Source organism: Clarias gariepinus, chromosome 23, assembly GCF_024256425.1.
Source record: "Clarias gariepinus isolate MV-2021 ecotype Netherlands chromosome 23, CGAR_prim_01v2, whole genome shotgun sequence".
In the NCBI taxonomy this organism is placed as follows: Eukaryota; Metazoa; Chordata; class Actinopteri; order Siluriformes; family Clariidae; genus Clarias; species Clarias gariepinus.
The window spans coordinates 13,817,122-13,833,820 of record NC_071122.1 but is presented as its reverse complement, the minus strand read 5'-3'; the positions used below and the strand labels follow the sequence as shown (position 1 = coordinate 13,833,820).

General features: G+C 36.3%; 1 protein-coding gene across 9 annotated transcripts in view; it reads left to right on the top strand.

The window, feature by feature from the left end:
* The window catches only part of atp2b2 (ATPase plasma membrane Ca2+ transporting 2), an 81,232-nt gene that overhangs the window by 45,308 nt on the left and 19,225 nt on the right, over nt 1–16,699 (top strand). For 6 of the 9 annotated variants that reach the window (XM_053483937.1, XM_053483939.1, XM_053483936.1 and 3 more), the window contains exons 5-11: nt 241–366; nt 1,979–2,011; nt 4,827–4,919; nt 8,385–8,426; nt 11,700–11,864; nt 12,097–12,311; nt 12,439–12,681. In XM_053483937.1, coding sequence (XP_053339912.1) covers nt 241–366; nt 1,979–2,011; nt 4,827–4,919; nt 8,385–8,426; nt 11,700–11,864; nt 12,097–12,311; nt 12,439–12,681 — 917 coding nt within the window. The remainder of the gene's footprint in view (nt 1–240; nt 367–1,978; nt 2,012–4,826; nt 4,920–8,384; nt 8,427–11,699; nt 11,865–12,096; nt 12,312–12,438; nt 12,682–16,699) is intronic. The other 3 variants (XM_053483934.1, XM_053483938.1, XM_053483931.1) reach the window with 2 other exon arrangements.

Sequence of the window (16,699 nt, the reverse complement as noted above, 5' to 3'; positions counted from 1 at the left end):
TTCGGGAAAATGTAGGCAAAAGCTATGAATACGAATATGAAAAAGAAATTTCACCACTGTATGACTAATAAAGGTACACTATATCTTATCTTATACACCCTTTGAGAGTTACCAACATGCAATTCAAGCGGAACACCTACCCTTTAAAGCCATACTAATGTCAGCTTATTGTTGCTTATTAGTGCAAGATATCATTTGCATTATTGCTTACACTGTCATTATTTATGTCTGGTTTAATAGGTACCCATGTGATGGAGGGCTCAGGCCGGATGGTGGTCACAGCTGTTGGTGTGAACTCTCAGAGTGGAATCATCTTTACCCTACTTGGAGCTGGTGGAGAAGAGGAAGAGAAGAAAGAAAAGAAAGGTACAGTATCTTCCTTATATGTTTCAAAAGCATATGGTTTACCTTGAGTTTTTTTTCGCAACTGATTTTGATGAATGCAAAGTGAAATTAGCTTTCCTTATCGTTACAACAAGGTAAGAAGGTCAGTTTTAGCACTTCATCACAAAACGTGAGTTTTTATACCTGTGAAATACTATAGTGGCTTTGCAACATAATGCTTTGTGCTTGATCCTGCAGGCGAGACATACAGTGAAAATATGTACTTCTAATGCTTTTGTATAAGTTTTTTTCACAGCTGATAAAGGGAAGTCTAACCATGTAACTTAGTTTTGGTTTATTTTAAAATAATACTTCAAATGCAATAGCTACTAAGAATAAGACTTGGTTACAAAAAAGGAAATCAGTAAGCTTTTTGGAATAAGTTTTAGTGTTAGGGATATTTCTACTCCTAAAATAGATAATGCTTTAGAAATATATTTTATGGATACAGTTAAAAAAAAAAAAAACAGGCTGCCATAGTACTTAGCTAAGCTAGCATTTTAGGCATTTTAAAGCATTTTTATTTTGTGTGTAACTGGATTGTTATATCAGAAGTTAGGACTAACTAGCTACAGTTTTTGGAATAAATATGTACTGCTATGTGAGCATAACTCGGACTAAAAGTTACCATAAATGGAAGTCTTATAATTATTATTATTTTTTTTTTTATAATGAATAGAAACAATTTTATCATAACAGTGACATATTTATTTTGCAATAATTGATTTTTCTGTAAGAAACTTCCACATTTCTGCTTTCTGTACATAAAAGTATACTGTACATGACTTTCGCAGATACCCACTTGCCTAAGTAAAACAAAAAATAACATGCACATCTATGCCATTTTCAATCATGAAATGAAAACCATCCTGAAATTAGACCAATTATGTGGCTGGTCCTGGGAGCAGATCGCTTTCTCTCATGCTTTCACCTTTCACCAAGTTACACCTATTCCAAAGGAAACCCAATAGGCAATCTTTGTTGGACCGGGGTTTGATTCCTGGGACTACACACAGGTTTGAGAACACACATGGGAAAAATGTTTCAAATGTTTGGATGCAAACAAAATTCATGTTGGTCCATAAAAAAAAAAACAAATGCATTAAGAAATGTGTTTAACTGTGCTTTATGGCCATTGCTTGGATTCCAGACCAACTAGGTCCTTAGGTCAATATCTTTATGTGTAGTTGTGACATCAGAAAACTAATATTTTCGGGACAAAACTTCTTTTTACCTGCTGACTACATAAGACAAGTTGTCAACCCAATGATTTCTGCACATAGTAAGGACTAGCTATGAATAATATTGTGTGAAAATAATAGTGCAATATACTGTACTATATCACTAGATATTAGCACTAGTTACAATACACACTTTTTATGACGTGAAATTCTAATGATTTTTTAGCAGACCAATGTAATTTAGTAATTTTGTGCCACTGTGAGGTCGTTTTCATTGTTTATAAATTAAACCTCTGGGGAAATGTATAATGAAAAATCCTACCATATGAAGATCGGTAGACCAATGTGATTTGCTGATTCTGTATACCACTGTAAGGCATTATTTTCTTGTCATTCTGTAAACCATAACACAGGTCAGTCAATGGAAGATGGCCGACAGCTAGCAGGTAGAGTATTGCTCTGTTTACCCTGGACCCCACTTTAACCCAAGGAATAAAGAAGTTACCCCTTAATCCTTTTGAATACCCTTTCCCCTTCCTCAGCTCAGCTTCAATCACAGCAATCCTTAACTTAAAAAGAAAAGCTTGCCGACTACATCTTTTTAAGTCCATAGATGCATCCCATCCATATGCCTGCATAGACCTGCTGAGCACTGGGTTGACCAAATCTTAATAAACCCTATCTAGAGCATAAATCAACTTAGGGGTTTATCCCTATCAAGAAATTTCTAGGCGAATCTTGTAGAGCTTTTTGATGCTGCAACCTTGCTGCTGTAGTTGCGTGGCTCATATAAATATGTATCGTCAATTGCAAAATTATTGGCACCCTTCATAATGAATCATGTAACATAAATGACACATGCATTGATACATTTGGGGATGCTTTTTAGTTTCATTTTATTAAAGTAGTAACGTTTTTTAATGTAATGCACCCCTTGAATCCTCCCTTGGAGAAAATAACAGCACTGAGCCATTTCCTGTAATGTCTCACAAGATTGGAGAAACTTATAGATTGATCTTCGATGCTCCTCCATACAGATCATTTTAATATTCTTCGGTTAGTGCAAGTGGATTGTTCTTTTTGATTTACACCTTTCAGGTTTTTAGAGTCTTGGGTGTTCATTGCAGAACAATGATTTTGTGTACCTTTCCATGATCATGTGTATGAATGCATATTTAAGGTAATTGTCTTTAAAAAAATACCTTGTCAAAATGTAGGGGTTTTTTTTGGAAGAGCAAAAATATTGTGGATCAGGCTTCTAAGGAACCTTCGACATCTATTTTCAAACAGACTTAAAGCATGAATAAGCCACCACAGTATTTTGTAGTAGCCACCGGGATTTCCCCGATATGTGGTTTCCATTTGTGGGTTAACCTGCTGTTGATGCTTCTGGTCCAAAGTATAATTTCACAGCAAACCTTGCCACCTCATATTTGATGACAGTCAGCAAGAGTTGGTTTAAAATTGTGGCACAACTGCATGTTGTTTTTGCAACATACTGCAACATTGATGCATTTTCTCATATAAATCTTAATGGGAATCCAGAACAAAGAATCTAAGATGACTTCTCAATGTAGAATATCTTAAGTGTATCCCACAGGTGTTCAGTCAGGCTTAGGTCTGGGGTTGTTCATGCTTGATTATATGGTCAAAACGATTTTGTGTAGACTTTTTCTGGTATCAGTGTACTTCTAGATGATGCAACCACAATCCAGTTACAGTAGACTCCATGACATCATGTGTTTTATTACATGTGTAATGGCTCGTGCCATTTCTTTGGGGCGTTAGGGGAAGGCCTACTACATCACAGAATCCCCATCCTATCTTAAGCATGGCCAAAACGCTTTATTTTTTAGTGTCATAAAAACATGCTTTGTTATATCAGATCATATAATAGTAGAACTTTGCTTCTGTCAGTAGCATAAGGCGAACCCTTTGGATTAAATGTAAGAAAATACCTTTTTCGGGCATGCTTTCCAATTAAACTATTTACATGGAGGTGGCAGTTATATGTAGATTTGGAGAGCCCAGAAATCTAACATCCTGTCACAGACTGACAACCTGTCCAGGGTGTACCCAGCCTAGTGACCCAAGTCAAATGGGAGGTCCGCCAGGCTTCTCGAGTCCTGGGAAGGAGCAAGAATGAGTGAGAGGAATTCAAATCTTCTCTTATAATACTTGAAAAATTATTTGTCTTCCTAGCCATCCTATAAATGGGGCCAAATAAGCATTTAGGCAGTTTAGTTAAAGTTCAGATTGTTGTAAGCTTTTTATTGGCATAACATTTTGTGATGTTTATAGTAAAATAGAACAGTAGCATTTGTGATTTACAGTACACTTAAAAAAAAAAAAACATTCTTATGGGTGCCAATAATTATGCAATTGTGTTCTTTCATTTGTTTAAAAAAAAAATTATTTTATTAAAATGCACCTTGTGATTTCAATGTTACTTTTCCCCCCTCATATATTTATAGTAAGATTTACATAACCACAAATATTTTTTTTCCACGATAAACACTTTTACCCATCTTAACCAAGGGTGCCAATAATTCCGGAGCGAACTTTAATTATCATTAAAGCCTCTTGATTAGAGTTTTATAACTTTTCAATAATTAAGGAAACGTGAATGTGTAAAATGATTTCTAGTAAATATGCGGTGGTGACGTTAATCACTTCATGTGTATCTTCATGCGTGTATAGTACATTAAGTACTTGACCTGCTTCAGTAGAATGGACAACTAATTGTAGAGTTTATCTAGCTGACAGAGGTCTGGTCTCTGAAATCTGGTCAATCCTGACTTTTTCGTGCCATGTATCGTGATGTTGTTCTGTGCTTCAGTTTTGTTTCATGTCTGCCCATGTTACATGTGATGTGTCTTATGTTGTGTTTTGATCGTGTTGCTCATTGATGACGCCATTCCCTTTGACTTGAAGTCTTCGGTCTTATCCGCAAAGATCTGGTGTTCCCGCAGGCTTTCACTGCAGCCAAATATGAAGCTTACATTTGCTAGCTGATTGGAGACTCAAATGTGAATAAAACAAATGAATGACATGTGGCTCCTGCTTGGATGGAATGAAAGCCTGTAACTGCCCTGCTTTTTGGATAAGATTGAAGCCCTCTGCTTTAGACTCTGTTCATTTGAAAGCTGCATATTAAAACTGTACTGAATCGTGGTTACGACATTCTTAACCATGTTATTTTTGTTCACTGTTATTAATTTATGTATTATTATTTTTTTTCGCCCATTTGGTACTCGCTAGACTGCTCCCATCCCTCCTCCCACCCCATCGCAACAATAGCCACCGATGGTGCTGCAGGTGCAAATGCCCCTGGTAATGCCACCCTAGTCAATGGTAGGTTGAGAAGACCTCTGTTGCTCCTTTATGGCTTCATCCCTATATTTGTCTTTTCCTTTTCCTCTTTTTTTTCTCTAACATCTTTCGCAGACAGCTGTCCTGCTGCATGCCAACCCTGAGTTTGTGAACTCCTCTTTTGTTCCTCCTTTATAAACCTTCTTCTTTTTTGGATTATAATAGACACCTGAAAGCAAGTGTTACAGTAGGGTCAGAACTCAAGCTGACTATGAATCAATCATATTAAAATACATAGGCAGGTGTTTTTTATTTGATTAATCTACAAAAAAAAGATGCAGCTTTGCTGAGTCACCAAGTGTGGTTCAACATGGCCAGAGCTTGACAACAACATGCAATCAAAACTGAACCTTGTTTGCTCATGTCTTGTCTTGACTACATTTGCATTCACCTGTATCAATTATTTAGAAGCCAGAATTCTTCTTTGCCAGAAATCATGCCTTTACCACAGTTATACCCATCACTACCCATATTTTCCATTAATGTTCATACAGTTTATAAACGCGCAGCTCACTCGAACCTGGGTATGCTGATATTTTATGCTTTGTAATTTGTTCCCCCCCAAAAAAGGAAAGGCTTGTGGAAATATTACAATAATGTTCAAGATTAGTGAATGACGTTTGTCTCAAACTCTGGCTTTGTTGATCCAGGCGTAAAAAATTACAGTCCTTCTAGTAAAACTATAACAGGTATAAAACCACAGAGGCAGAGTAATCAGCTTCCATTGTCGTTCATCTACTGTTGTAATATTTAAAGAAAACAATCACTAGAATTGCCCATATGAATGTCTGATACATTATTCTCCTTGAATTGGATTGTGATCATGTCTTACAGCACCAGTAAATTAAATCGATATAGTGATTATGATTTAATAACCTTTCTGAACGTATTGTCAGTATTGTTAACACTGTATTGTGAGAACATCAAGTGTCATGATATACAGTACCCTCGCCATATCTCGCAGTGTGTTTAGACATGGTAGATTGTCCTGATCTAGGTATTAGATATTAGACTTTTAGGTGTTTTTTTTTCTTTGAGAGGGAAAACATTAAACAATTAAAAAGCACTGTAACAAGAAAAAAATGTTGTAATTAGATTCTTTTTTTTAAATCCATTTATTCGTATGATTAAATGGACAAAAGGAACGCATCACATTTTTTATGATGCAGAATTTTTTTAAGCATGTATGGAACAACTGTAAATGTTACAGAATAAAACAAGATGTTACTTTTGACAACTTACATTTTGTATGAGATTACTCAGAACTAATCGTTATGGGTAGTAGTACTTTTACTGAAACCCTACTATATGAATACTTGTATATAATGAATTATAAGTCTTCTAGCAATAGGGCGGTCCATAACATGGCTGAGGTTGTAGTAAGTATAAGAACTAGATATGACTAACACATTCATGCGAGATTAGAACACAACAAGCCAAGCAAAATTAACTAGACATAGAGCTGGTAGTGCTTTAGTTTAAATTGTTTGGTTTGTACACTCTCTTACTTTCCTTTTCAGTTCCTGGACATTTTTAGTCTGTAGTCTCCCTCCATCCGTGGTGTTGCATGCCCATGCTCTTGTCTGTCTCTCCTGCATGTCCTTTGTGGTCATGTACTGTTGCTCTGTCCCTCATGGGTGTAATGTTTGCGTGTTTATATGTCCATGGAATATCTGAATAGATACTCTTAACAGTCTTAATATAATATTAACAGTCATATGAGAACACTGCATAGTGACAAACCAGAAATCAGAGCTTGGAACCACTTCATACAAACTGTCAAAAAGCTCTGGCTATAAGACAAAATTCAGATATTCTGTGGCAAAATGACAAAGAAGGTACTACACCTTAAACCCTTAAAACTAAAACTTACTACACTTTTGTCTCTGCCATGAAACAAATTAGGACCTACATAATATCATTGCCACATTTTTATATGAATACATATGAAACTATTATCTATACCCCCTTTTCACCGACACAGAGCTAATTTTGGTTTTATTGAACCAATCATGGAGGTTTAAAGAACTGCAGACTGAGGAGGTTTTACATGGCTGTTTTAGTTCAGAGGCCATTCAGAACAACCTAGAAGAAGCTAATAAGAAGACAAAGTGTTCTTTAAGATGAAACGCAGTTAGCAGATTTGTTCTCTTGCTGAAAGTACTTTGTGATTGATTTTGTACATGGGTTTTAGCAGGTAGTTGCTCTTGCCTCTTTCTAGTACTACCCTATTCTGAATAGTTTAGCTGGTGCATGGTGGCTTTGTGCTTAGCATTGTGGCCTTGCATGCCCAGGGTCCGGGTTCGATTCCCACGTCGTGTCTGTTTACATGTTTACAACTGTTTACAAGTTTGCATGTTCTCCCCGTGCTTGGTGGGGTCTTTTCTCCCACAGTTCAAAGAAATGCAGATTAGCTAATAGGCATTCCCAAATTGTCCGCAGTGTGTGAATACGTGCCTGACTGTTGACCGGAGATCCTACCACGGTCGTAATAATCGGAATAAATGCAATGCTCACCATTGGCCTCCAGGGTCCCTAGTTGAACTTTAGAGGTTTCTAGATGGATGGATAGAATAGTTTAACTAGCATCATTCTAATTTTGAGGATGAAAGGAATGGCCTCCCCACTCTCTGTGCTTTGTTAATTAAGCAGTCTTCAAGTACAATGTGATTTAAATTTTGATTTTAAATCATTTCCTTGCAAGAGGGCAGCACTTTAGACACTTACACCACATAAAAGTTGGTCTCATGTAATTGATCATCTTTGATATTGAACGTATACTACTTAGCTATTTGTTAAAACACGTAGTTGCCCATTGGAATAATTGTTAATGTTAACAAGGTGTCAGCCTGTATTATGATTTTCGGTTTTCTTAATTTTTTATCAATTTATATTAACATATTTGACCGTTTTAAAAGAAGTGTTTATCATGTGTGTAATTTTAGCCAGTGGAACATGGTTTACGGGTACCAATGGTAGAATTAATTAATGAATTTATTTGTCCATTTATTTATTTATTTGTTTGTTTGTGAGCTGAGATTTGTCTTAATTTAATTGCCTTTTTTTAGGTAAGTCTGTGGCTCTGTGTCGGTGGAAAGCGCTAAAAGAAAAATTTGTATGCACTAAATTAGCCCTAAAGCAGAGCAGTAGAGGAATGCTTTTCCTTTTTGGAACATTAACTATTTTTTTTTGTTTGTTTAATGAATTTTAAATGTCAGATGGCAGAGCATTCAATAGAGCAAAAATCTAATCTCCACACTCTGTACTTCAATACATCATTATGATACATCTATGTGTTATGTATGTTACTGTCACTGAGATGTTGACGAAATGTTCATCTTCTGTCTTCCTTTTTTATTTTGATTTCACTGTTGCGTCCCTGTGATCGATGTTTTATTGTCTGCTCTCTGTTATTTTTGTTCCGTGTCTCGTATGTCTCCATCATAGGTAAAATGCAGGATGGAAATATGGAGAACAACCAGACCAAAGGTAACCTACTTTCACTTTGAGTTCTCACAGCTGGTTTATTTCCGCTTTTTATTCCGACCCACTGCCGGTGTTGGTGCACCCATTAATCAGACGTGTGTTTTCAGTGTTGTCACTACTCATTCTGTCTGCTGCTTTCTCAGTGTGTCAGGATCACTTGATTATCTCAATAATTAATTATTTTGTCTCGCTGTCTGTATGGGTAAAGAAGCTGTTGTGGACATACTGTCTTTCTAAATGAAAGCTAAATCAAGATGCAGCGGCCTGTCTAAGCGTTCAGACCAGGAGGTTATATAACTAGGTACTAAAAAAGAGAAGTTTATATTTCTATATAGAAAAACAAAAAAAACAGGATGGAATATACTGTACAGATGTTATTAGTAGATAATAAAAATAATGGTGAAAATAAAGTTAATGCTTCCATAAATTTTATAATTGCATTCAGGACACTTATTACATTGCTGTTAGAAAACATTAAAGTTACATTTGGTCATTGGGCACAAAGCCATTTGGCTAAAACTCTTCAATAATAATACTACTAATAATAATATAAATATGAATCCATATGTTAACTCTTGTGTACTCTATAAGCCAAAATATCATTGGTGTCTGATATTTCAGTCCAAAGCTGGTGATACAAAGGCAGTGTTACTACCGAGTAATGGATTTACATACAAGAACTATAATTTAGCACCACGTCGAGCATGCCTAAGTTAGCATTCCTTTCATTAAAAAACCTCAAACAGACTTTCTTTGTCATTATCTAGATCATAATATAGACAGAAGTTCCAATATTTTTTTAATATCTATTTTTTATATATACAGATATGTTATGGTAGTACTGAAGCATTGCCTCGTGATGAGTTGATGTGGAAATGATTTAGACATGCAGTTAATCTACAAAACTCTGTCCTCAGACACCACACATGTCTTGGCTGATTGACTACATTTTAAGTAGGGAAATGTTGTGTGCATTTCATTTTTAGCTGAGTTATTGCTTTATGAAGCAAAATCCTTGGCAAGCATAGAGCCTCCAGAGCGATATTGCTATATTACAAGGCCAGATTACAAGTGCGAATCGGTTGTAGGGACATTTTGTACGGCTCATATTGAAAATGAAGGGAGCGTAGCCAGCTCATACATACGTTTCTTTACACGTATAAAGTTGTGTTTGCAGTTAATTTTTTCGAAGCTACGAAACATTTCTTTCATTGCTGCTTTCCTTAATAGAATGATTCTTTATAATGGCATACACAGTCAGTGGAACATTTTACTGTGTGATTATATTTATGTTTAACTCAGGTAAAAGCATAACCAAAAAGTTAGTTTTTACCCACCCATATTGAGTAGGTCCCCCTTTTTGCCACCATAACAGTGATGCACTGTGTGTTCTGACACCTTTCTATAACAGCCAGCATTAACCTTTTCATCAATTTGATCATTGTGTGTAATTTTAGCCAGTGGAACATGGTTTATGGGGACAAAATGTAGAAATTCTTTATTGATTTATTTATCACTAGAGCGTCTATTGGATTAAACCTTGCTCCCCATGTGCATCAGTAGGCCAGTGAGACTTGGCCACCAATGACCTTGTGGCCAGTTCACTGTTTTTTCCTTCCTTGGATTATTTTTGGAATGTCCTGCAACAGGGTCATGGGTAGCCAAGGCTCACTGATGCACATGGGAAGTGAAGGCTGGCCCATGTAGCTCGATCCGACAGAAGAGCTACTTTAGCTCAAAATGATGAAAAGCTTAATGCTGGTTCCAAAAGAAAGATGTCAGAATACATGGATCATTACTGTTTTGATGGCAATTAGGTGGGTTTTCATAATGTTTAACTGACCAAAAGTTTGTGGACATCAGATCAACATGATGGCCATGATGATGTGGGCCATCTAAAGGATGTTGGAAAAGCTGCAAGCACCAAATTGTCTAGAATATCTTTGTATGCTTTAGCATTAGAACTTTGCAGAGTGAGGTCTATCAAGACGTTGTTTGCCAGGGTTGAAGTGGCCTGGCTTAATGTCATAGTCTGACCTTCCTAATACTCTTGTGATCTAATAGGCACAAATCCCTATAGTCACACTCCAAAATCTATCACAAAGCTTTTGGAGACATGTGGACGTTATTATAACAACAAAATCTGAAATGGGATTTTCGACAAGCGAATATGGGTATGATGGTCAGGGATATGTTCTGTGAGTTTTAAGGTTACTTTCACTTTTAGATAGTGTATTATTATATAGAACCTGATAACCTGTTTACCTTCTGAGAACTGACTAACATTTATTTTCATGTTTTTATTATTATTTTTTAACCTATGCATTTCTAAACTCACCGAAGTTACCTTGTGAATTTTGCTTCCTGATGACTCCTGCTGTCAGAAGCCCCTCTTTAAATCTTTCAAGTTGTCTTATCTGAATTGGAGCTCTCAGTATCATGTTTCATTAAAAGTAGTTTCTGGTATTACTTGGCATGTAGCCTATATGAGCATTACTGTATCTGTATTATCATAGGTGTTGACATGTTCTTAGGGGGATGGTTTGTCGACAAAACAAATGAACCCAGTGTTTAACTTCCATAATTCTCATAAGTTTAATGTCAGTGTTTTTCCTTTGGAGCGAGAAGACTAATGTAAACTATAAAGTCATAAATACATTTAATATCATTTTAATTTTAATAAAATTATAACAATATTTAAAGTTATGCATATACAATATGCCTACCTGAATAAATTTTAAGGCATATTGTATATGCATGTATGGATCAGAATTTTTTAGGTATCATTTTAGGTAGGGTAGAGTTTCATTACATTCACTTTCCTTATAGCTATAGTGGAAAATATTCAAACATGCCTTGGCTAAATAACTACTGTAGAAGGACAAAACCAAGCAAACACTTTTTTCCTGCCTTGAGCTTTTATTTTAATTAGCATTTAAATTTTTATTAAGTTAAATGTTTGATCATATTCTATTTATTTAAATTCAAACCTTTATTTTTTTTATTTAATTGAATTTAATCGTTATTTGTTTAGCAAATTAATCAAAAATGTCTTGCAAACAATTACTTTTGAATTGTTTTCATTTAACAACAGTGAAAAAAGGCAAATATCCAAAACCTAGTCTGCATTACTTATTTAAGTCTGGTTCATACCGTCTGCAACTGGCTGCAGTCAGCAACACGCAGTGGTAATAATAATCGGGAAAGCTGTGACTCAGCGGTTCTGAGATCAGTCTGACCTTCGCAGTGATGTGTCACCCTTTCTGATTATGACAGTTAAGAAGCAGGATGGAGCAGCAGCGATGGAGATGCAGCCACTGAAAAGTGCAGAGGGCGGAGAAGCCGATGACAAGGAGAAAAAAAAATCCAACGTGTCAAAAAAAGAGAAGTCTGTGCTACAGGGAAAGCTGACAAAACTGGCTGTGCAGATTGGCAAAGCAGGTGCCTATTACCTTTTACAGATAGGATGAAATTGGTTTCCTTATTTTTTTTATTTGTTCCTTTGTTACCCCTGCTTAACTTAATGGTAGGATCTAAAAAGGATTGTATTTCACTCTGAGGAAGCCCTTATATAAAATGGTATTTCTACTGTATATTTCTAAATATTCTGGTTGACTTAAGTATTAGAATTAAGTAGGCAATATTGGTTGATCACAATATGTTGATTCCTCAGGTTTGGTGATGTCTGCCATCACAGTCATCATCCTGGTGCTCTACTTTGCCATTGATAACTTTGTGCTCCAGAAGAGGCCCTGGCTCACTGAATGCACTCCGATTTACATTCAGTATTTTGTAAAATTCTTTATTATTGGCGTCACGGTGCTGGTTGTTGCTGTCCCTGAAGGTCTGCCACTGGCTGTTACTATCTCCTTGGCCTATTCTGTCAAGGTACAACATTTTTTTTATTTTTTATTTTTTTTACCGATTTTCCCAAGTGCTCTGGTATATGTACTGTATGGTTAACAATATTTATGCTTTTGTTTCGTAAATTTTAATATATGTGCATGTTTTTTAGAAAATGATGAAGGATAATAACTTGGTACGCCATCTGGATGCCTGCGAGACCATGGGCAATGCTACTGCTATCTGCTCGGATAAAACAGGAACCTTGACCACTAACAGGATGACAGCGGTGCAGCTCTATGTTGGCGATGTTCATTATAAAACCATCCCAGACCCAAGTTTAGTCCCACCAAAAACTCTTGATGTTTTGGTCAATGCCATATCTCTCAACAGTGCTTATACTACCAAGATTCTGGTAAGATAATTCAATTAAATTTACTTTTATATTTATACCGTATAACGTTTTTAACAATGGTCATTGTCGCAAAACAGCTTTACAGAATCAGAAGAAAATTATGGAAATAAGTAATAAAATATGTGATAAAATATGTTGAAATCGAAATAATCAGTTTATCCCCGTGCACAGGGGGCCGGTTTGCACTGGGTGTTCAGGTGCCTTTTTGTTGTGTTATTTTTTTTTCTTTTGCCGATTTGTGCTGCATTAACTTTTCTGTGAAATTAAACCAGACAGGACTTTGCACTGTGGCCTAGTACTTCAAGGGTCCGGTTTGATTCAGGCCTGTGTGCATGGAGTTTGCATGTTCTTCCCGCACTTGGTGGGTTTCCTCCAGGTACTCCGGTTTCCTCCCACAGTCCAAAGACATGCAGATTAGGCTAACTGGCATTCATGAATTGCCTGTAGTGTGTGAATCAGCGTGTGAGTCTGATGAATTGGTACCCTATCCAGGATGCACCATGCCTCGTGCCCCAAGTCTCTGAGATAGGCCCCAGGTTTCCCGCGACCCTGTACACAGGATAAAGCGGTGTAAACGATAAGCGAGTGAAAGACCACTTTATATAATATTGAGACCAAGTCAGAACTCTGATTAAAACATAGACAATTGCTGTGATAGGGAAATGCAATACCAGCATATGCTTAACTAAATAAAAAATCCAGTTATAAAATATATTGACCGTTCTTATAAATGAGATGATAATATTTCAATTTCATATCTCGTACATTGTGGCCTGACAGGAACTAGCACATTGTGCAGGTGTTAAATCACCCAGCTGGACCACAGCAGGACTTTTAATACAGTCTTTATAGGGCAAAACTGCTTGTATTCCTGCAGGCACAAACACTGATGCTAAAATGAAATGGATAATTTGAACCTCTGTCCCTTGATGTACTGCAAATGAGGCTGCACATGAATTAATCCTTCTTAGAATGTTGTTCGAAAATCAATATGAATGTGTTCTAAAAATAAATAAAAAAATGCTTTAAACATTAAAATGTAGAAATTGCTGCAACTTTTGCTCCAGACACACAGAAAGTCTTGTTAACATGGGAGATGGCGTGCACATGGCAGCCCTCACACCAAACAGTGCTAATTGGAATCATCACTTTCCAGCCATCTGCTTTGCAATTTAGACTTGCATATTTTGTCATGGGAGACTGAGGTTTGTTACAACAGAGGCTTTTTTGATCCTTTCAATGGTTTCATGTTTCAGATTATCATTTGCGTTTTGTTCATATAATAATGTTTGTGAGACTGACTCATTAAAAGAGATGTGACACTGCTTTTGCATATCTAAAATGATCAGTTCTGTGTTTTTTTCGCATTTGTGTCGCCATCTGTGTGTCAATCTCTCTCTCCCTTTATCTTTGATACATCATTTCTGTTGGAGTACAGAATACCTTTTAAGCTATTAAAAAAGCCATCGAAAGCATTTCTGATGTTTTATTATATATATATATATTTATTATATATATTTCCCTATGTCTATATTCCTAAGAGTGAGACAGTATAGAAGCAGAGAAGTATAGAGTCGCCCTCGCAGCAGGATAGCGCGACTTACATAACACATCTCTGGTGAGAAGAAGAGAGAAAAGAAAGCTTTGAGAAACCACACGAAAGGAATAGTTTGATATTTATATCATTTCAACTGCAAGCTTAATTCAGCCTGCAGTCAGCAAAAGATTTTTGTCTCTCTCCATGGAGAGATTCCGCTTTTTAAATGTTTTAGTGTGGCATTACGTAATCAGTACATGGCCTGCTCTTTACCCAGCAGCCAGTGATTCTTTTATACGCCATTTGCAGTCCCCCATTATAATGCTAAACAAAGAGGTGTGTCTGGCCTAATAAATTAATCTAATCTAATGCATACATAATACCACTGACACAGACCATGAAGGCTGATTCATTATAATATTTCCATCAGAAACAGCTACAGCCCAATCACTGATGACCCATTCAATTATTTGCATATTATAATTATCGGTGACTTCAAGACATCATTAACCAAAACTGGGCAGAATGACTAAACCATATAATACACTTGAACGCTACTTCTAAGAAATGTTTAACCTTAAATTCTACAAACTACTGGTGAATTCATATTCAGCTCAGCAGCTCCCTGCTTATACTCAGAATTAATAGAAATATGATGGTGATCTGAAAAGAAGATAATCATCCGTCCTTGAAATATATGATTCTCCAGAAAGCTTTTTGTGGATGATGTACTAAGATTGAAAGTAATATATCTTACTCAACTTATAGGATAAAGAAAGTAATATCCAATGCAATCTATAAAAGAAAATTGCAAATTTTATACAAAACCATGAACAATATTTAAAATTATTAATACATTTCGAAAATGGATAGCCAACCTTATTAAAGGAAAAAAGAAGTCATAGCAACCAATTACTTAGCAATTGACTTTTACAATATTATACAGTTTCTCACAGATCCAGGGTTTCCAGTCTTATCCATGAGGACCTATGTGGCTGCAGGTTTGCATTACAACCAAGCAGGAGCTAGACCTTATTCCACCTGTTTAATCTGTTTTTCTTGGCTTTCAACTGACTAGCAGGTGTGGCTCCTGCTTGGTTGGAATGAAATCTCTAACCACACTGGCTCTTTGCAGAAAGGATTGGACACCCTGTCATAGACAATGGGAGTAAAATCTCTATCTTATAGACCTCGCTTGTGTTTCAGTTGCCCTTGAAATCGCCCTTTTTTTGGCAGAAATATTTCAGGTAATGTCCTTCCTGTGTATTGTAATGTACATATGAGCAGTTTATCAGCAAGTTGTAATAAATTTTTCTTTAGTTTTTTGCATGTTTTGGCAAATTATATTTCTCTGACACACAAAGTTATCTTTAACAAATCATTCCGCCATATAACCTTATTTTGGAAACTTTAAACTTTTTACTTAAAACCACAACTTTTTTGCACAAAGCCAATCGCATTGTATCTTTTTATGACATGATTACTAAAACAAAACTACTACCTGTGCAAAAAAGCAGCCAAAACTCAAAAGTGAACTAAATGCATTCAGTGGATTTTTGGGGAATGTTGAAGTGAAGAAAAAGGAAGTCTCTGCTCTGCCACTGCCATCATTCCAGCAATACTAAATGACGGGTATGCGTCGCTTAAAGTCCACAATACTGTATGTCCTGTGAATAGGGAAAAATGTAATTTGGATGTATTGCGAACACAATGTTTATGTATACCTAACAAAACTAAGTAGTGCCACCTGGTTTTTCACTCCCTAATTAATCTCTTTTTTCCCTCTTTCTCTTGCTAGGACTTTTACTGATTTGGGAGCCTTTTTTAAAAGAAAATTAAGCAGAGAAATAGCATTAAAGTCACACAAGTCCATGAGACGGGAGGTGCTTTTCTTTTGTATTATAGTACAGGCATCTACATTGAGCAGGCTCCCTGGCAGGGACTCTCTTGCAAGTTTAGTATTTCAAACCTTCAAGTCATTAATGCATAACTTTAACCAAAAAGCTACAGTTTCCACTTAACATGTAAATAGTTTCACATTACTACTGGGAATTCAGTTGAAGGTTAAACTGCCTTTTGGAATTGGAGATACCATAAAGGTTGGAGATGTTGCCCTCATGCACACTGATACTTTGACCTGTAGTGTGAGTTGGATGCACTGAACTTCCTGATCTGTTAATCTCAAGTTGCCCCAGCCAGTGGCCTCTGACTAAAGCGATAAGTTGAAACCCTGATGTCACTCAGGACACACCCTACTGTATAAATTTTAGATAGTTACCTAGGTGTATCTGTAAGGACACCTTGTGTTTTATGAAAAGGGCAGTTCTTTAGGTCGGGTTGTACATCCAATTGGACAAAGATTTCATTGTCAGGCCAATATCAGGCATGTGCTTATAAAAGTTTTTGTGATTTGGCATTGACTTATGGCAGGGCCATAAGTCAATGGGACTTTCATTAAATCTTATCTCTAGTATGTGTTTG